At 33.2% G+C, this 21,669-nt stretch overlaps 1 protein-coding gene across 3 annotated transcripts in view; it reads right to left on the bottom strand.

Moving 5' to 3' along the window:
* Positions 1-2,730: 2,730 nt before the first annotated feature.
* The window catches only part of Dipk2a (divergent protein kinase domain 2A), a 20,759-nt gene continuing 1,820 nt past the window's right edge, over positions 2,731-21,669 (bottom strand). The window contains exons 1-3 of one of the 3 annotated variants that reach the window (XM_033759736.1): positions 18,310-18,333; positions 7,255-7,558; positions 2,731-3,775 (exon numbers count right to left, since the gene is read on the bottom strand). In XM_033759736.1, coding sequence (XP_033615627.1) covers positions 3,444-3,775; positions 7,255-7,501 — 579 coding nt within the window. In that variant the 5' untranslated portion in view covers positions 7,502-7,558; positions 18,310-18,333 and the 3' untranslated portion in view covers positions 2,731-3,443. Of the gene's footprint in view, positions 3,776-7,254; positions 7,559-12,411; positions 12,445-18,309; positions 18,334-21,669 lie in introns of those variants that run through there. The other 2 variants (XM_033759735.1, XM_033759737.1) reach the window with 2 other exon arrangements.

Below are 21,669 nucleotides of genomic sequence, written 5' to 3'. Positions count from 1 at the left end.
ACTGGTGCAACTACTGTGGAAATCAATATGGAGATAGCTCAAAGAGTTGGGGTTAGAGGTTCCATTTGACCCAGCCATCCCTCTGTTGGTTATCTTTCCAAAAGAATTAAAAGAATCATATCATAGTGACATATGCACACCTATATTTATAGCAACACAGTTTGTAATAGGTAAAACTTGGAAACAGCCCAACTGCCCATCAGTTGGAGACTGGATAAAGAAGATGTGGATTTCCTATAAAATGGAATACTACTCAGCCATAAAAAATGAGAAATTAGAGTCATGCATAGAAAAATGAATATATATTGAGGATATACTCCTAAGTGAAATAAATAAGTCACACAGGTATAAATACCAAATAGTTTCTTTGGTGTGAAAAACTATAATGGTACATAAGATCCTAATGATATAATTGACAATGTGAAATAGGAAGAAAAGGGCTAAAGGTATAGGGAAAGTGGAAAGGGTAGGGGAAAGGAAATAAGGGAAAAGAAAAAGACATGAGAAAATGAAAAAATGGAAATAAAGTATTTGTAAAAAGAGAAGGGAGGAGGGGGTGAAGGGAGGGCAGGGACAAGGGGAAAAAATGAGAACCAAGACCTGTCGTGTAGAGGTACAAGATCCCAACGATGAATGTAACTGTGCTGTATACCTAAAATGTACCAATAAACTCAACGAGAAAAAAAGAAAACAAACAAAACAAAACCATACTGCTCAAAATTACTTGAGAATAAACTAAGGAAAGTAGATAAATTAAGTTTGGTATCAAATTAAGTTTGCTAACATTTGGATTTAGTGTAATGACAGTTATACTATCGATCATTATATTTATTATACATTTGAAAATTCCAATACTCAAATTGTTTTTATAAATTCCATTTTAGTAGGAAAGAGTTAAACTATAAAAGAAAAATAAAACACATTTTACATTAATCTCACATTCAACCAGTTTTCAGAAAGTACAACAAAAATGCATACAAAAGGAAAACCTCACTTACTACTCAAGAAAAATGTAAATAATCCAAGTTAGAGGCAGCCTGAAAAGTATGATTCTTAAAGTATTCTTTATTAAGATCATTAAAAGTTGTAGAAACAACTTTCTATTATAAAGGCACAGGGAGACAGTTCTGATAAAATATTCAAATTAAACAGTAACTTACAGTACAAAAGACAATTTTAATGCACATACAAACCCCAAATGTCTGATTCAAAAATATTTTACTGCGTCTATTAATGGGCAATGATTAAAAATATAAATTGCTGCTGTATAATAAATATCTAATAGTGAATATCTTGATAGCAAAGTGAACAAAATATTTATTGCTTTTCACATACATATTTTCCCTGTAATTTTAAATACCTAATTCTTTTACTATCTTCTCAATGTTTTCTAGAGTTAAAGAAATTCCTCATAATCTCATGGGGGAAAATGGTAGTTACAAAATACTACCTCATAGTAGCAATCACTGCTGGCAGTGTTTTCTCACTTCCTATTATGTAATCACAATTAAACCACTCATCCAAAAGGTAAATACAAGTTAGCTAAACCATTCTAAGGTTTGTAATGCATATTTATCAAATATAAAAGATGTCCCATTGTAAAATTATATATTTTATTTGTAGTTTTAAGAGGTGAATGCTGGACAAGTGATTTTTCCTACTCTCTTCAAAATCTTTCCAAACTTGTAAAAAGTCATCTTAGAAAAATTCTTCAGCACTTAAATGTTTCGAGAGCTATGCAATGAACTGATATATAAAAATTAACATAATGAAATCTACCTTATAAGGGGAATCTCTTACAGCTTTATTAATTTTCATGTTTCTTTTTGCAGCAACCAAATTTCAGATGGTACAAATAGAATTTTCATCACAATAGTCAAATAATGTGGACACATCATAATTTCAACTTAAGACATAGCTACATTAAAATATTTGATAAAGTTACTTAACTACATGTCATGTTTAGTGTATAGCAGCTACTAATGTGCCTAGCACAAAGTCAATGCTCAATAAATAGTCAATGAATGAATGAAAAAGAAAAAATTGGCTTTGGTTGTACATATTTTAATTATTTTCTGATTTAGGTAAGATCAGTCTAGAACTACTGCACACTATACCAAACTCTGCTGTAAACATGAGTAATAACTTTGAACAGAAAAATATTACATGTTATAGTCAGAATAACTTTTTAAATAGCCTACAAATTTCACACATTTGTTAATTTTTATCCATATGCTTAAATTTGATATATTGATGTCTAGCATTTGGGTAAAGAAGACCCTACTGGGCAGACTGACTGTCTTATTTACCATAAAAATTATTAGCTCATTAATAAATAAAAGGTTCTGATGCCTAATTAAACTCAATGACTACCATATGTTGCAAAACTATCAGTTAATAAAAGTGTAAAATACTGTTAAGTCACATATTCTTGAAAGCAGTAGCTTGTTTTAAAGAATAACCAAGATTTAAATATAATAATGACAGAACTAAAATATTGGGAGTAGGGTAATAAGGATAAGAAGAAGACCAACTCTATTTTAAATTCTAAACATTGGACTAGGTCTAATATTTCTTTGGCATATGCATTACTATCTTGGATTAGTTAGCATTTTAAAAATACTAGGTTATATTTTTTTCTGAACCAAAGTAGATTACTACTGCCCTCTTTTTAAAGCCTTCAGTAAAGGATGAAGTGACATTTTGTAACGTATGTTGAACTTCATGTTCAATGTACATTTATAACTAATGGCATAGAAGGATGCAACTCTTTAAACAACCCGAAATGATGTCATGCAATGGTGAAACCACAGAAGGCAGGGGGAAAGTATGTACACAATAAAATATTCAGCTTTCTGAAAAAAACACAATAAAGTTGGGAATCCTGCCCTAACAGTAAAATGTACCGCATAGCACTGAATGAAAACTAGCTAAAACTTAAATGAACACCTCCTATAACCTGAATGTGTAATATTTAATTTTTTTAAAAATGTAAAATGGGGGGGGGAACCTTATATATCAGAAGAAATAAGTGGCCTATAAAACAGGCCAATCTAAGTTGACATTCAAAGAAAATGCAAGAGATTCACAAAATCATGATAGTAATGCAAACTAAGTTACCAACTACCCTTTGATACACAAGCCAATGTAACTATCAGATTCATTTCCAATAGCTTAACAATATTCACCAATCCACTCAGGCATAGGGGAAGGGTAAAGCAGTTACTGATAACTCAAGTCTCCAAAGTATTTATTTGCAGAAGCATAATGTGAATTTTGTAGCAATGTCTTATTTTGATGGATGTTAATGTAAGATATATCAGTGCAAGTTTAGCATCCTCTGGATATAACACTTCCATATTCCATTTTTCCAGATAGTTTCTGGTGTTTTAGTTTTGCCAGTGCTATTTAAATGGAGAAAAGAAAAAAACGTTCACCTTAGACTACCTGACATTATTACTTAATTGTGCCAGATATTCCCGCAGCTCCTTTGCTGCCTGGAATCTGCCATAGCGTTTCTTTGGGTTGGCACATTCATCCAGTAAGGCCTCGAGTCGGCCATCTTTGGCAATTTCACTTGGTGGATCATGAAGAAGTCCTCCAGATGTGCCACGCCAGGTGGCACGTCTGGATAAGAGGTTTTGACAAACAGCATAATAATTGTGGTCCACAGTGACACGAGCACAAAGAATTTCTTTTGAAAATGATAAGCAAGCTTCCTTATCACAGTCATCAAATTTACTTTCATACCATACATCCCAATTTTCAGGTTTATCTGTAAAAGAGGGAAAAACAGAAAGAAGAAAAATAATTTTCAAATAAGAGTTCTCACTGCTTCCAAAAATAGAACATTTTATAACTAACAAAGTATTTGTTCTATACTACTATGCATTAAAGTACGTTAAAAATTTAAACATTACATATAGTAATTCACATAACTTATTCACTGGGAGTCCCATCAGTAACAGGATGAATCAGACAAATTTCTTACCACTTACAGGTTTAGTCTATTGATTTATCATCATACATAGAATCATAAACTATGACACAATACTAGAATACTAAAAGATTTAGCACTTCTGCCTTGAGCTACAGAGGGCTGCACAGAGGCATCCAGCCGATTTTAGGTCTTAAAACAAGTCAGAAAAGCAATGAAGGAAAACAGCTTTCTAGGTACAGGCATGCATTTAAGAGATTGGTGCAGTGGTTGAGGAAACAATGAGAAATTCATTGTGGCTAGACAGTGAGACTAGGTACGGAGATATGGTAAAGAAAAGGTTAGAGAACCAAGCTATAACTTGCAGAATCATGACCATAATTTGTTTTCTAGAAAGATAATTGGGTTAAAGGCTGAAAGGACTGACATGACAGGAGAAACCAATAAAAGTTAGAAAAACTCGAATGGAGAAACATTTGAGACAAAAATCAATAGGTAAGAGTACGGGTATAAAGGTTCTAGCTGGAGGACAATACAGGTATTAATAACATATGTATCAATATTTTATAATACAAATAAAATAACAAGATATTTAAGTGGGTATGTCACACATGTAAGTTGAATGAGACTTGAAACTTACAACTTTAAGGTTAGAAATATAACACCATATTTAAAACACTATCATGCATGTGTTTGATGGAGCCAAGACTCAAAGGATAAGTATCTAGCTATACTGTATATTTAAGGGAGATGGGACATTTTAGGCAGAGGAAAAGGCAGTAGGGGAAGCCCAGAAGTAGAAAGATTCACTCAAGAGGACAAGGACAAAGGGCTACTAAATCAAGCAGTATGGGGTCAAGGCATAGAGATTGTCCTTGATAAGGAATTTGGATTTTACCTGAAGAACAATAAGTCATTAAAATTATTTAAGCAAGTGAAAGATAAGAGATGATCTGTGTTTTTAAGAAGTGATTATCCTAGTAGAAGGAAGATAAAGAGCGAAAGAATTTCAAGTTGTTATTAATCAAGATTCATTTTCTGAACTAGTCAAGGAAGCACATGTTTAGAATTTCCACCATCTGAGAAGGTCCTGAGCCTGAGGCAAACCTGGGTAATTTTGCGAGAGCCTGTCTTGAGAATTAAAAGGGCCAAAATAGGAGGTTGAGGTGAGAAGGTCTTGAGCCTGAGGCAAACCTGGGTAATTTTGCGAGAGCCTGTCTTGAGAATTAAAAGGGCCAAAATGTAGCTCAGTGGTAGAGCACTGTAACAAGGACCTGTATGGCACCCCCCAAAAAAAAGTCACTTTCCTATTTACTGATTAGGTATTTTACGTATTTCTTAATGGCAAAGCAGCTATATGAATTAGGTTCTAACAAGTTAAATCAATGGATTCCATATTGAGTGAGGCAAAGTACAAACAAAGAAAATCATAAAGGATGCATAGAAAGGGATAAAGGGACAGATCTCTATAGGGAAATGGTCCAAGGGAACAAAGGTGAGGAGTGAAGAGAGGAAGGGAAAATAAGAATAAAAATGTGCCAGGTACAAGAACCTAATAGGCCCAGGCAATATAAACACTGTATGCCACAACATGAGCTAAGACAAATAATATTAACAAGTATGAAAAAGGGGTTAGGGGAAATGGACGCGGGGGAGGGATTAAAAAAAGAAATAAGCTGTAAAATGTACATGGAACCATTTCCCCAAGATGACTGTAAACATGCACTACAAACATGTACTAATGCAATAAAAAATATATTAAGAAACTTTCAAAAAAATGGAGACTGACAGACATACATAAATCAGCAATATTTTTAAAGAAAAACAGGAAGAGTTCTTGTATGTAACTTATTTATGGGAAAGGGAAAGAAACAAAATTAACTTGAGTGGGAAGCTGAAGATAAGTAATACAAGTTCTAAAAGAAAAGATCTACTGTCTAAAAAAGAAAAGTGATAACGGGAAGTGATAAAGGGAGTTGCCACAGCTAAAACTCCATTTCGTTATAAAGAAATAAAGTTCATTTTCCAGAAAATGGAAAGAAAAAAGGACAAATAAAGATCTTTTGCAAAATGGATAGTTTCAGGGTCCTATTGTGAAACATTTGAGAAGAGGTGACCAGAGTTAAGTAGCACTGGAGCAATGCTTCTGTATGAAATGCAAACATATAGAAGATATATAGTTGGATTCATCTAAAGTCAAGAAATAGTTACTGTAAAATTTATTCTAGGAATATCTGTACAATGCAAAATACAAAATAAATTAGAAACACTGAAATTAAAATTTGAAAAGTTTAGGCAAACTGTAAAAACTATGAATACACTAAAATCCATTGACCTGTACATTTTTTAGAAAGAAAAGCAAAGTGTAAGCTGAAACAACATTCCCAGAAGTATGAAGAAGTAAATGGGAAGTGGGATACTCCAGTAGGGTATCCATTCTCTATGTGAAGCTCTTCACAGTAATTCAAGAAATAGCACCTTTCAAGGATGAGCAAAAAATTAAAATGTGCCATGAGAAAAATCAAACACTTAACAGGATAATGCTAAGATCATGCCAAGCTGTCAACACAATATATTACTGTCATATTAGATGCACTCAGGCACCACAAATATGCAATTTCTGTTAATGCAGCAATCCTTACTTTTGGTCTACCACGGGAGATAATAGGATGGGATTCAAAATGTAAAAGTCAATATGGAATAACAACCCTTCTTTCTCTAAACAAACTGGTTCTAGATTATGGGCTTTAATCCTATGACATTTAATTTTCAAAACACTTCACATATTCTGCCTATTTATCCTGTGGAGAACTCAGAAATAAAGGGAGAGCAAAGTTTTGGGTGAAATGAAATAATCAGAATATCAAACTAAATTCAGATCTTCAGTGCTAGGAATCATCCAAATAGTCAAAAACAAAACAAAACCATCACTGTAGGATCCCCAGAGAAGAAAACACAGAATATCACTGTAAGAGACCCCATTGAAACATGAAGTCTCTCTGGTAACCTCTAATAATACAAACTTTATAGACTTATAATCCACAGAATATAGCATACAGTATGTGAAAGACATGTATATACACACACACACAGTATATTTGTATTCATTTGAACCCAAAAGATATTTTACAAAACATTGAAAAACTAAGAGTGGAAGCTTAATAAATACATATTTGTTTGCTGATATTGGTTATATAAAGCAAAGAAAGATGCAAAGTTATTATCAAAGGAGTAAATGCAAGGCTTCAAATAAATATAAGTATCATTTAACACAGAAAAATGTGTACAGAAAATAAATCTAAAAGTTATATACTTACTTTGTCTAATTAATCTCTTGTCAGCAACCAAAACATTTTCAGCATCCACAATGATTACCTTCCCATCTCGAGGACCAACTGCAAAATTGTCAAAGCTGACATCCAGGAGGTAGAGCGCAAATTCAAAGTCATTGTTTGTAAGTTGCTCTGCTATTTCCATTAACTGCCAAGCAAGGTCAACTCTTTTCTCCCATGGTGCATTGAAATAACTCCACAGTTCTTCTCCAACATAATTGACAGCCACCATTCTTCCACATGCTCCAAGGTATTTTGCAAATGGCCAACCCTCATCCGAAGGAAAACTCTACAAAAGAATTATCTTAATATTATAAGAGATTCTGATAAAGGTGTCCTAGGTTTCTCTCAAGAGCCTCTCAGCAGAGTTTGCTACTAGAATGAGTCTGGATTTTTATGTTACAGTCAATAGTTCATTAGAGATAAATTTCATTTCTTCCCCAACTCTTACCATTACTATACATCCCTACAAATAAACACCGTGGTATCTTTGTATTATTTTTAATTGATTCTCAGAGGCACAGAGACACAAAAAACAATGAATAGCAAACTACTGGGGGAGAGGTGGCTGGAAAGAGTAGCAAGATACAAGGCAATCCAAACATCAGCATCTTTAACACAAAACAAACAAATATTGGGACAAAATTTTTCATGTCAAAATGTGTCCAGTACCAAATTCACACATTCATACAAGGAGTTTCAGACCATTCAACATCCAAGGTATGACTGTAACTTTATACTTTAAAAATTAAAAGATCAAACAAGTCTTGCATACCAAAATCTCAGAATAAAACTGATAAAAGGCAAGACGCTGTCTTTATTATCAAATCTAAAAGTTATGGTTTCTTATACCTTGATTCATGTAAATGAGATCAACTAGTCTCTACTTCTGAATATACAAGACTGCAGATCTACAAGCAAATATTTATCAGAACCAAGGTATTGTCCTATGCTAGTAGTAAGAGTGAATTAACAGTTTCTGTTTAACCACAGGTTTTTAATTTTAGGAGACCAGATACCAAATATAGCACTGTGAGTATGATGTCCGTTACTAAAATGTGGCAGAGGCCCATGACAGCATTTAATAGGTACCTGACCTACTTAGAAGTAGTCAGAGATAGAATTCAGGAAATTCTTGGGATTTTGAACTATATCCAAAACCTGAGAAAGAACTGATTCATCAATGCAACCTCTACTCCAAGCCTCAGGTTAGTTTTATTTTCCCTTCACTGACCATACCATTTTCTATTTTCACCGTGGCCCAACCCTAAAACTAATTATTCTAATGAGTTCTATAACTGAAACATGTAACTACAAAATGAGCACTGGAGAAAAAAAGGATAGGAGGTGATACTTTGAATGACTTTTGGGATAAGATCACAAGACCAGAAGTATATTTTGAGAGCTTTTCTTCAGGCCAGGAATCTTCCCTTAAACTGGAAAAAAAAGAAATTATGAGATGTTCATGAAACCATTAAAAGGGACTGGGAAGGCAGTATTAAGTATTATCTTATATCAAATCACTATAGAGTATAATTGTAGCCTACACCCACTATTAAAAATTAAATAATTTGCATACATTTAAACTACCAGACGTGAGGTTCTTTAAGTCTTAGGCAACATTAACTTTACCTTGAGCTTTAGCTGTCAAAACACAATACTATCATTATATTGAAATTTTTATAAACTTTGTAACAAAAAAAGATTTTCAAAACTTCATCCATAATTCCTGATTTCATTTGTGCTTCAATTTAACATTATCAATGCATAACAACCTTACTTGATCTTTGCATTGGTATCTTTTCAAATATTTACTATTTGCAGTTTTAGGATAAAATAAAAATTCTATGAAAATTTAGATACTATGAATCTTTACTTATGGTAAATTGAAAGAATTTTAATGCAGAGATCATAGCTATTAGAAATTAGAGACAAGCACATTTTTAATCTTGTGGTTGAGGATTTTTTTAATTTGGGGGGCATTACAAAAAGGTGCTCATGTTCAATGTGTAGGACACTGAAACTGATTTCTAACCACTTTTTTTATATTTTCCTGCCAAATTAAAATACACTGACAGTAAATGATTACAAAAGATTCAACTATTTTATAGAAGTGTTCATTTAGAAAGTCCCTGATATAAAAGGTAAAAACACCAAGAATAAGTAAATATGAGAAGTTACATAACTGTGCCATGAAAAAATAAAACAAAACACTCCTCCATACACTATAGGTATATTATTCACAGGCCATATTGTAGAACAGATACAAACATATCTTTGTGAAAATAAAATGGTCTTTGACAACAGGAGAAAGGGGAATCCTGCCAACATCTGCACATGTACAAATGCCTCCTTGTTTTTGGAGCCCTTCCAACTGGCAAGCAACAGTCAAATCTACACTTCATTACCCAAGTCCCCCACAGAAGAGGGTAAAATGCATGAACAAATGTCACAATGAACAACTTTATATGCATATAGTGATTTCTGACAATTTTAACTGAAATCCTGTTATGCTTCATTTTAAGAAGAGCACTACAATTCTTTCATATAGTTTGCTACCTAATCTTTTGGAAGAAATTTAATAAATAATTCATTTGCTCATATGACAATAATTTTTCACTGTATAGTAGTCAGGTTTCATTAGTGAGAATAGAATTATATTGAACACACAATAGTACACAAAAAAATGTTCAAAGGAAGCCAAAATATCATTTTCACTTGAAGCAAATGGTCATGCAGAGTTTGAGAGAGAAAACTTTTAGACATCAGAGCTGGGATTTGTTAAATGTATCAAGCAATATGAAAAACAAGTTCTTCCTGATTACTACACTCCCAAAAGGAATAAAGCATAGTGACTAGAATATGTAGCTTAATATAAAGGCCTATTTTATTTAAAACAAAAAAATTTAAAAACGAGAGTTTCACGTTGCCCAGCACAGTTTAATGTAATCTAAAATAATTTGATAGCTAAGATTGTACAAAGGCATACAACTGTTTGGTTCAGTACCCAGCACCACAAACACACACACACACAGGTAAGGAAATTAAGAGAAACAAGACATAGCTGATAAAATTAAATAAATATTACAAATAGCTTCATTATTAATTTCCAAAAATAAAACATATAATTATGAAACCTAATTATCAGATGTAGGCATCTCTTTTTTGGGAGAGGTAATATAACCCAAATAGTATGAATAATAATATTGTATGCACTAACAGTATCTTAAAACTAAAGTTTCAGAAGCAAGTAAACAAAACCACTGAAGTCATCTAGTTTAATAACAACAAAAAATTAAACAGAGGGGATATCTAATATACATAATTGATATTAAAGATTAGAAAATTCAGATATTTATATTCTTTACTAAATATAATATTTAACAAAATTTCTATATTTAAAGGATAGTATAGTACATTATATAAATAAATAATGGACTTAAAAATACAAGGCTAGATTTTGCTGGCCACCTCAATTATCTACATCTCACTTGCTATAATCTTGGTAAAGTATAACTTCTTGGTTTCTTCCTCTAAACCTGGGATAGTGCTTGTACCACCATATTTATCAGGTAATCTAATGCTCAAAGAAAAAAATGATATGACATAGCATATACTTTATAAATAACTGAACACCATAATGTAGACATTCATCAAATTGCACTTAAGTTCCTAACACCTACCAAAAGATGAATGACACTTTCCAAATATAATCAACTACTAAATTAAAGAAAGATCTTCACTGTTCTCTAATAATTTCTAATTTATAATGAGGTACAGAAGTAGTTACCAAAATTTAAAAAGATGTGGTTATAAGAATATACAGAGCATTCATAGTGATAATGCAAGAAATAAAAAACCTAGTAGCATATATACATATAAACATAGCACTTTTTGGTGTTTTTTACTTATTGTAAAAAAAAACTACAAATTCCAAATGCTGAAATAATCTATCACTACTTAAATCAAAACCCAATCATTATATTTTAATGATTAAAAAAGGGGAATGTGAATTCAAAAAAATATGGAGTTGGAGAGTACCTGAATGATAAATATAACCCAACCTTATTAGGACAGTGTTAATTTGCCTAAAGTCATATATGAAGTAAAAGCCAAAACCAGGGTAGCTATAATTCTTTTTTGCAAGAGTCAAAATGAATTAAAAAGACACACTTAGGCTGGGGATTTAGCTCAGTGGTTCTGCCGCCTGTCTCACAAGCAAAAGGACCTGGGTTCAATCCCTGGTACCAAAAAAAAAAAAAAAAAAAAAAAAAAAGACAGTCTCATTCAATCCAGTAAGAATTTTTTAGATTTTACAATGATATGCTACAGAGAAATACTCCACAAACAAACATGTTGCAAGAAGTGTGACATCATTTACCCCAGAAGGAGTGTACTAAGGCTGAGCCTAAAAGATGAGTAAAATAATAAGATTAGAAAAGGGAAGTAAGAGCATTCCACTCATGTGATAAAGTGAGAAACTGTCTTTACAGTAATGAAGAAAAAGACCAGTGAAGCTGCAGTGAAATGAATAAAGGAATGGTATAAAGTACTGGGGCCTGGAGAAGAGGTTTTGAGATCATATTGGGATTACAGAATAAAACACAAATTCTTCAAAATGGTCACTTCATGTTATGAAAACAAATATATGACAAAATTTTACAGTTCAGGACACCTTATGTACTGGAATCAAATACACGTTTATAAAATATCACAATATGACCCTTGATCAACAGTTGTCATCCTAATTAATAAGGTCATTTTATTCTAACATGTCATAGAAGCCATGAAAAAAGCAGACATGGATGTATGAATAAAAACGTGAGGGATGGGGATTTAGCTCAGAGGTGATACTACCTTGCAAGCGCAAGGTCCTGAGTTTGGTATATATCTTTTGGATTAGTTATTTTCAAACAATGAATGACATGAAATCGACAGATTAAAATAAGGTTAACTGTACTGTATCCCTAAAATGTACCAATAAACGCAATTAAAGCTGAAAATAAATAAGGTTAACTTTAAGAGTACTTGTGCTCTACTGTTCTTTTTTTCTTCTGTGATAAAAACTAGGGTTGGTAAACTAAATTTTAAAACTCAAAATTCCTTTCATACCTAAACATATATTTTATAATCATTGATTACCTCATAACATTCCGTTGAAAGGAAGATAACTTTTCAGTTCACCTAAAAAATAAATAAAATGAATACAGAACAAGAGATATGTTATCACTCAACAATGATTTTATTAAAAGTGAAGGAATCCCTAGCATATACAAACCTTTAAAAAAGTCTGTTAATCAAAATATACAATCTAAAATTTGGTTTTCAAATTTTCTATATAACTGTCATTTCCACACAAAATCAATATGAAATTTAAACTTCAGAAGTCTCTTAGAAAGTAAATGTTACCTAAAGCATAAAAAAATGTTTAAAGGTTCAATTTAAAGTTTACAATTACTTGTAAAGGCCCGAATTGAAACGAAATCCCATTGTGGTAATGTATGTTATAACAGCTGTTCATACAGTTTAGTCAACTGGGCTGAGCTGGTGACAGACTAATGTGTTCACCATTTTGTGAACTGTCTAGAGAAGAAATATAGTAAAATTACTGGGTTGATTTAATAGTTACCTAATTTTTGCTAGAATTTGTCTACAACCTTAGCTTCTTAACTTATACTGCCAAGTAGTGGCCAAAACCCATGGCAAACACTGTAGAAGCTTAACAATCTCAAGATTTTTAAGTCGTAGGATATGTTTCACTTTTATTTTCTGAATGCCATTTCCACCCACCTCAAATTCCAATAATATTAAGCAATGCCATGAAAATAGCAAGGTTGTGTTACCCACTGAATATCATCTGCAATAACTGTCTCTTAAAATTGAAATCCAATGTTAAAATACATAAAGAACAAAAAGTCAGCAGACATAAATCGTATTTTAGAATAAATAGCTTATAAAATGCTAGCCCCCAAAAAATCTCACTTGGCTACAAGTTGTAAATATGCAAAAATGTATTAGTTCAACTGTCCCTTTCTTATTGTCAAAACCAGCAACTATGATCTACATTTCTAACTTGAATATACAATATAATTACAAACACCACACTCAAAACATTTTTCCCAATAAGAACAAAATTTAAAAGAAAATAAGAGACTTTATAAGCATCTTTTGGACTCAATAACCTAAGAATGCTATCTTATTTTTCTCAGTCAAGACTGACTTCTTAGATTGACAAGTAGTACAGTACTAACTTCAATGGTTCCTCAAAACACAAACTGAATTAACACAAGTCCCTTAGAAGAGCAGCCTGTTTGCTTAGGAGCAATGTTCCTCTGCATTAAATATTTGAGCTCTGGTTTTAGTTTAGTATCCTTGCTGTCTTAAATTTCAAATAGCCAAAGCAAAATTCTTGGTTTACTCAACCCATTTCTCCTGTAAGCTTTCTCATCATGTTAAGTAACAGTTATGTAACAGTTGCTCAGACCCAAAACCCAACATAATCCTTTATTTATCCCTTTCTCTTATACCTTAAACCCAATAGCAAGTCTTAGAAGCTTTTTTTCCTGAAATAATTTGGTCTGACTGTTTTTTATAATCTCTACTGGAACTCCTTAATCCAAATCAAGATCCTTCCCACAAACAAGTGTAAAAACTTCCTTCGATTTTTCTCTCTCCTCTTATAAACCCATTCTCCAAAAATTAGACCCTGCTAACCATTTCTAATTTTCCCACTGCTCTGAAAATAAAATCTAAGCCCATTAAGCATGGTACAAGGCTACACAGAATTTAATCCCCGCCTTCCTCTATCTTGTATTCTATTTCCTTATTTCTGTGTTTGATCTTATTTTGAGGCCGTAATTTTTGGGTATCTCTTGTCCCAAAACTCTAGCCAGCAGAAATCTGCACCACTGGCTTTTTCTTATCATTTACAGATCAGCTAAAATGGTGTTCTTTTTTCATCACTCATTTTAAACTACTAATCTATCCACAATCTAATTCTCTTATCACGAGAGATGTTCTCTTTATAGTAGAAAAATATAGCATACAAAATTATCATGTTATTTGTTTCCCCTCCACACTTAATGTTGCAGAAGGCAAAAGCTGTGCAAACTACACCCTGGTCTGTCTTCCTTAGTATATCCCAAGGGTGAACAGATCAGTTCTTGGCACTATTGCACAATACCACACAATTCTTGTGAGGTCTCTTCACAGCTAAAACCCCAAAAGAGCACTAGAAGAGAAAAATATGAAGATCCTGAAGCAGCATACTTACTTCAGATACTAACCTTTAAGATTCTAAGAATGCCCATAAACCAAATATAATCTATTTTTCAGTATATCATTTACAAATGTAATTTGTAATTTACAAATATGACAGAGAAAAATAAACTGTTTATATTTTTGAATGTTTATCCAAACCCTTTTCCTAAAACATTAATTCTATTCATTTTACTTTATGTAGGACAAATCCCTAACCGATATTTAAATTACTATACCCAATAAACTTGTATTATACACTTCTGAAACAGATGTCAACATAGTAATAAATTTATCAACTGCTACACCCATATAAAAACTTAGTATACTGACCTATAAAGACTACCTTGTAAGAAGCTTTACAATAAAGGTATTCTATATGTATTACTTGAATCATCCTACTTTGCTTTGATTTTTAAAGCAATTTTGTTAGACAAGTATTAACATTCCTATTTTACTGATTTAAAAAATCCAGGATCTAAAGCATTAAGTGATTTGCTCAATGCCATCCAACAAATTTGTGGAAATACAGAATGTGAATCACATATTATGTTTTGTTTTGCTTTTTAATACTACCTGTTACAGTTTAAATCTAAAATGTCCCTCAAAGGTCTTGTGTTCAGAGGGGAAGCTTTTGGAAGGTGTCTGGATCATGGCAACATTATACTTATCTAACGATCAATTCACAGCTGAATGTGCCATTACTACTGGGGCCTGGTCAAAAGATCAGGTCGCTGGGGAAATGTCTTTGGATGGTGCACTTCCCCCTCAGGTTCCAACTCTCTCTCTGATTTATGGTTGCCATGATATGAACAGCTTACCATTCCCCAACCCACTCAGATCTTTCCACAATACAGTTTTTAGTCTTGGAGCCAGTCGACCATGGACTGAACCCAGTAAAACTGTGAGCCAAAAACAACCTCTCCTTTAAATGTCAAGTATTGGTTATTGTGTCTCAGCAATAGAAAAACTGACTAATAAACTGTCTGCATCACTCCTGCCACCCATTACCCCCATGTTGGCAAAATTCCATTCATCCTTCAGGTCTCAATTCCTCCCTGAAACTATCCCTAGTACCCACTCTTACCAAGATACACCCAGTCTCACCCTACATGAGTCATTTGATAGTGTGCATACACTTTTATTTCAGGGCTTTTTAGGCTGAATTGATTGTAATTACATATAACATATTATTGCATATATTAAAATTATATATACACACACATAAAGACACATACACACATCTCCAATCCCTCACATAAAGCTAAATGCGCTTTCCATCCTTTCAATCCAAATGCTCTGTAAGACGACTACTTGCCAAATGAACAAACAATTCTGTTTGGACTCTAAATCCAAAGAGCTTCCGAGTATTTCCACTGATAAACTTCCTGCCAAGAATCTTTAAATTTTAAATATAAGACTTTAGTATATAATTTAATCATTTGCAAGGTCTACAAGTAGGATAAATAACCATCCTTACCTTACACTAGTAATTTTCAGTCTAAAAACATTTTACAACCATTTACTATGGTTAATCATATGTATAAAAAAAAATGCAGGTTTTACACTCTAAGGCCATTATTAGGTTAATAGCTAGGTAATGAGTGGAAAGGGGAGCAAGAGAAAGTCAGCATCCTGTAAGAGTTAGCAGCAATTATAATTGCACAGGAAATGGGCCAGAACCCATAAACCAGAAAAAAACAATAAAAACCTGTCTGATGATCCTCAGGGAAACTGGCCACCCAAGTCCAGAAAGTAGAATCTCACAAAAAAGCAAGTTTATTCTTTAGCAGTATATATGAACAATATGTACAAACCCACACTGAAGACATAAAGAACAGTTCAAAAATTAGAAAGGATAGTACTAACAATGATCAAGGTATGGATAAAACCAGAAACTACACCAAGAAGCCAAATGATTATGCTCCACTGGTCCTGAAGTGATGCTTAAGGATGATCGTCTATTTCTAGGATCTTTCTAAAATAAGTCACCTGCCTTTTTTGGAGTAGATACACAGAACTGTTGTATTTACTTAGTTTTGTTATTATTTTTGTTTTGTAGTACTAGGGAGTGAACCTTTAAGCCTTCATATTGAGCTACATATAAAGCACTTTTAAATTTTTTTAAACTTTGAGATAGGGTCTTAACTAAATATTCGCAGACTGGACTCAAACTTTCAATCTTCCTGCCTCAGCCACCCAAACATGCTGAGCACCATCACACCTAGCTTTGTCTTTTCATGAAGGATATCCAAATGTTAAGTGTCAATGAAATCCAATGAAAAAACAGAAAAAATACCAAAGCTTATGAACTTGTTAAATAAAAAATGCCTGCTCAAAACCACTAATGTGTTTTGAAGCTTACATGTAGAAATTAAATTAAATCCACAGCCAGTGGGGGTGGCTTCCTAAATAGTTGTTTTTTTAAAAAACTCTTTTGAGACAAAGTAGAGAACATCCTTTCATCCAGAAACTATTACCCCATAAAATTCCTGGCCACACATACCTCTCTGTATGTTTTCCCCTTAAAAGAAATCTTTGGCTTTTGTTTTGTTTTAATCTGATTTCACATGTATCTAATTGTGGAGAAGCAAGACAAGGCCTGAAAGGTTAAGGTTAATGTCTCTCCACCTCCGTATCACACAGGTGCACACACAGGTCCTCTATAAATTCAAGAATAGGCATGTATAAATACTAACAGAAAACACATCAGTAAAATCTTGCTAACTGCCACTACACCTCAATTTTTTAATATTCCAACTCACATCCTAGCAGAGACCCTAGTACCCAAATTCCCAATCCCTTTTTAGAAGAACCTAAGGTTAAGGTTAATGTCTCTCCACCTCCGTATCACACAGGTGCACACACAGGTCCTCTATAAATTCAAGAATAGGCATGTATAAATACTAACAGAAAACACATCAGTAAAATCTTGCTAACTGCCACTACACCTCAATTTTTTAATATTCCAACTCACATCCTAGCAGAGACCCTAGTACCCAAATTCCCAATCCCTTTTTAGAAGAACCTAATTAAACCCATCTGTTAAAGCCAAACTCAGAAAACAGGTTAAAAACAAAACAAAACAAAAACTAAACATTTGTCAAATCAAGAATATGAAGGCCCCAGAATGCTAGGTCAAAAATAGGAGAGAATCTAACACAACAGCCTCACTTTAAAAGGAGAGAAGTGAGTCTCAAAAAGAAAGCTTATCAACTTGCTCAAATGATACAACTAAACAGCAATAATCTTTCCTTTGTTTACTTCAAAAACTGTATTTTCAGCAGTGAACTTTAGAAATATATTCTCTATATAAATTATTTAAAACAAACACATCATTCACTCAAAATCCTCAATAAAAATGCAACTCTTAATGTAGAAAATCAGTATAGAGGATGGCTGATAGAATCACTGTTTTTAAAATGATCCATATTCCAAGTAGTTACAAAGCAGTTAGTCAATACACTAATGATAAAAGTTACTATTTTTATCTATTCACTAATATTCATTTAATGCTTACATATCAGGTATATTATATAAATGCTTTGCATGTTATTTTGCCATTTGCAAGAAATAAAATGAAAGCTTAAAAGCCAGAGCTTAAACAATGACAGTTACATACTATAATATTAAGCCATATTAAAACCATGATTTTAAGCCATATTAAAACCATGATTCAGGAAATCTAAGGCATATAGAGTTCTACAAATATAATATTAAAACAAATTCCACCCTCTCCCCAAATAACTAAAATCATTCTTCAATTTCTATAAACAAAACTACCTTTAGTACTTCCAGTTCAAAGTAAGAGATACTCTCTGGGCTTCAAGAAATCTAGTTGTGTCTGTCTGCCTGCCTGCCTCCCTCCCTCTCTCTGTAAATTCAAGACCGGGAAGGAACAAATACTAACAAAAAATTTACCAGTAAAATAACATGTTGTCTTGCCAACTGCCGTAACAACTCAACTTGTGAATATTCCAAGATTGTTATTACATAACACAAAAATCAATAAAGCTCCCCTTCTCCAACTTTCCTTTTCCATATTATGACATACTAAGTATTAAAATATATCTCTTGGTGAAATAAAATGTGCAGAGGAAAAGAAGATACCACAGTAGAAGATAATGGTACTACTCACTATCTTGTTTGCATACTGTCTATAAAATTTTCTCAGAAAGTAATTCTGTGGTAGAACAACATTCCTAAGAGCTATATTAGCGGCTGTAAACTTGTAAAATCATCCAACAATAAAAAAGATGTACTCCCAAGCTGCTTCATATTGGGGAATTTGTATTTTAAATCTATATAGACAGGTATGCATGCACATACCTTACAATCATATCTCTTTCCAAGACCCAATAGAGAATTCAATTTTTTATTTAATTTTTTTCTCCAAATCAGAAGAAACCAATAGGCTAAACAGATTCTAAGTATTTTTCAGGTCTTTCTTTCGTACCTACCTTATCAATAAATTTTTAAGTGCTTATCCTGGAAGCATGTTTAGTGTACAGAACGTTTCTTAAATAATTTGATGAAGTTCTAAAGACTTTTTTTTCCCCAAAGTAGTCAGTTTTTGGACAACAGAAGATGACAGTTTTTGGACTACAGAAGATGAGACTCTAGTTTGTCAAAAACTGTCCCAAAATTCGACAAGTAGCTCCCTCTCCTGGAAATAAAATGTGAGTTCCTCTTTAAACTGTAAAACACACATTGGTGCCCATAAGACATGCTTTAAAACTACAAGAAGTAAAAAAAATGTTAAGTAGCCACTTTTAAGCTTTTGACTTTGCTATCAATACCCTAATACTATCATAAACAACTACTCTTACAGAAATTTTTACATACTAAAATTGTATGTAATACAATGAAATGTGTATAGCTTGACAAACTGATTTGATATACTGTATAAAAATCTGTGTATGTGAGCAAAGAATTTTATGATTCTTTTCATTTTAGTTTTATACCATCAGGAATCCTCAATTATACTGCCTACACTTGGAATTACTTACTTTTAATCAGATAGAACGGTTTTATAAGGAAAATGGCTACATAAAAATCTCTTATTTTAAAAAGTCATATTTTACTTCCTAATCAAATTAAGAAAAATAACATGCCAATATGACTGAATTGTAGTAAACACTACAAAATTTATATTCTATACTATGGAAATTAGCTATGAAATTAGCAATAATACTACTACTGGGAACTGTGTTTAAATTAAAAATACATACAGTTTACAAATGTCATACATAGTCTACAAGGTTGATACACGTATCTCACACACTAAAAACAAACATCCTACACTTTATCCATCCACTTAGAGTAACTTCATCACCAAGTTTAAAATAAGAAAATAACTGTGAATTTTTAACGAATGGTTATCACTAAGGATGAAAATAAGAATCTGAGGAAAGAGTTAATCAGAGAACAAGACACAAGCACACTTAACTATCTCAAGTAAAAGCAGACTCAAAATGCCAAGAGAACTTCAAAAATAGAAAAGCTTCCTAAATGAAGCAGATCTTAGTGTAAATCACAGTTCAAATTTTCTCAAAATCCGATGCCATGGTTATGTTTATAAAGAACTAGAACTAGATACATGCTTTAAAACCATTAGCCCTCATAATAGTTATTTCTAATACATGAATTCATAGTAACTTGGTAAAACTTTTAATAGGCAGCAAATATTGTAAATATAGGAAATATGTATTACTGAGATAGTTTCTTACTCAATTTTTGGGTCCTACAGGAGGCTTTGACAGACTCTTTCCCTCAGCAAACTACAGCTTTCTCCAGGAAACAACCATACTGATATAAACAATACAATTTCTATCTGAAAAAGATAGTTTATAGGAAAAAAAACTTAAATTCGGCTGTACATACATCATAAAATGGACTCATTCTTTAAAGACTAGTTTGACACTATGGAATAAGATAAACTGCTTCGAAGAAAGTTTAGTTCTATATGCCACTGAAATACAGCAGTATTTAATATACAACCTGAACTTTAAAATTAACCCATTACATACACCCTAAGACACCTTAAACTATACTGACTCACACTAATATTTCCTTTGAGGCAAAATATTTGTGTTGGGATTATACAGCTCAACTAATCAAACAATGCTGGTTTCTATTAGCTAAAATGGGCAGTAGAATACTTGAAAAAGGAAAACAAATGCTACACATTCCTACCCATGCATTTTAGATTAAAAAGAAAATTGTACAAACCCTTCAGGCATTAGTTACATTCTCAGTACCACAGAAAGTGCATGAACTATATACCAAAATTACTTGATTAAATTTTAAATCTTTTTTTGTATTTAAAATGCAGCAAAACTACCAAGAAAGAGGCATACAGTAACTTCCTGCAGTTACCAGGAGGAATCACAGCCTCACAGTTGTAATCACTGTCCAAGGACACCGCAGTATAGCCGAGTGGGGGTGTATAGAAACTCAAGTTAACTACTCCTAGGGCAGGCAATATTTTTTCTCTTTCCTTTCTACCAGTAACAAGTTCCCATTCTATTCCCCTAAAAGGCACATTTATTTCCAAAATAAAATCAGGAGAGGGCAATTAGGCAAGAGGAGAGAACCTCTTTTCCCTATTTCTCGCCCTGGCCTAACATTTCTTCTCCTCGGAGCAGCCAGATTTCCAGATGAACAGGACAGGCAGGTCAAAAGATCGAGATGAAAATGTCTGGCTTGGCCTTTAGCATTCCCTGCCCAAATTCAACACCGTCTTCCTATGCTCTGTTTATCGGGTTCTAATCTCACTGGAACCACTCTTCTTGGATTAACTCCCGTCCCGGACCACTGTCAATCTCTGCCCTTATCTTTCCCACTTGTCCCTGAACGACGGCTAGATACACGAAAAAATAAAACAAAGAGAGACTGTGGGGTCTAAGTTAGGCCAGCCACAAGGACAGTAAACGGAGGAGCCAACGCGGTATAAAACCACTGGTAAAGAACTAAGAAAGGTCCGGGGACTCGCGGACAGGACGCCATGGTCGTCCTGGCGGAGGACAGAAGGAAAGCGGCCGGAAAGACATTTGGGGAGCGTAGGAGCCGCAGTCCCTCTGGCCCCGAAATCACCTCCGAGGTGCACGGCGTCCGGGTGACAGCAGCAGTTTCTCCGCGCCC

This window comes from Fukomys damarensis, unplaced genomic scaffold, assembly GCF_012274545.1.
Source record: "Fukomys damarensis isolate Sample0158 unplaced genomic scaffold, DMR_v1.0_HiC HiC_scaffold_37, whole genome shotgun sequence".
Taxonomy (NCBI): Eukaryota; Metazoa; Chordata; class Mammalia; order Rodentia; family Bathyergidae; genus Fukomys; species Fukomys damarensis.
Note: the sequence above shows the minus strand (reverse complement) of the source record. Positions and strands in the feature narration are given on the sequence as shown.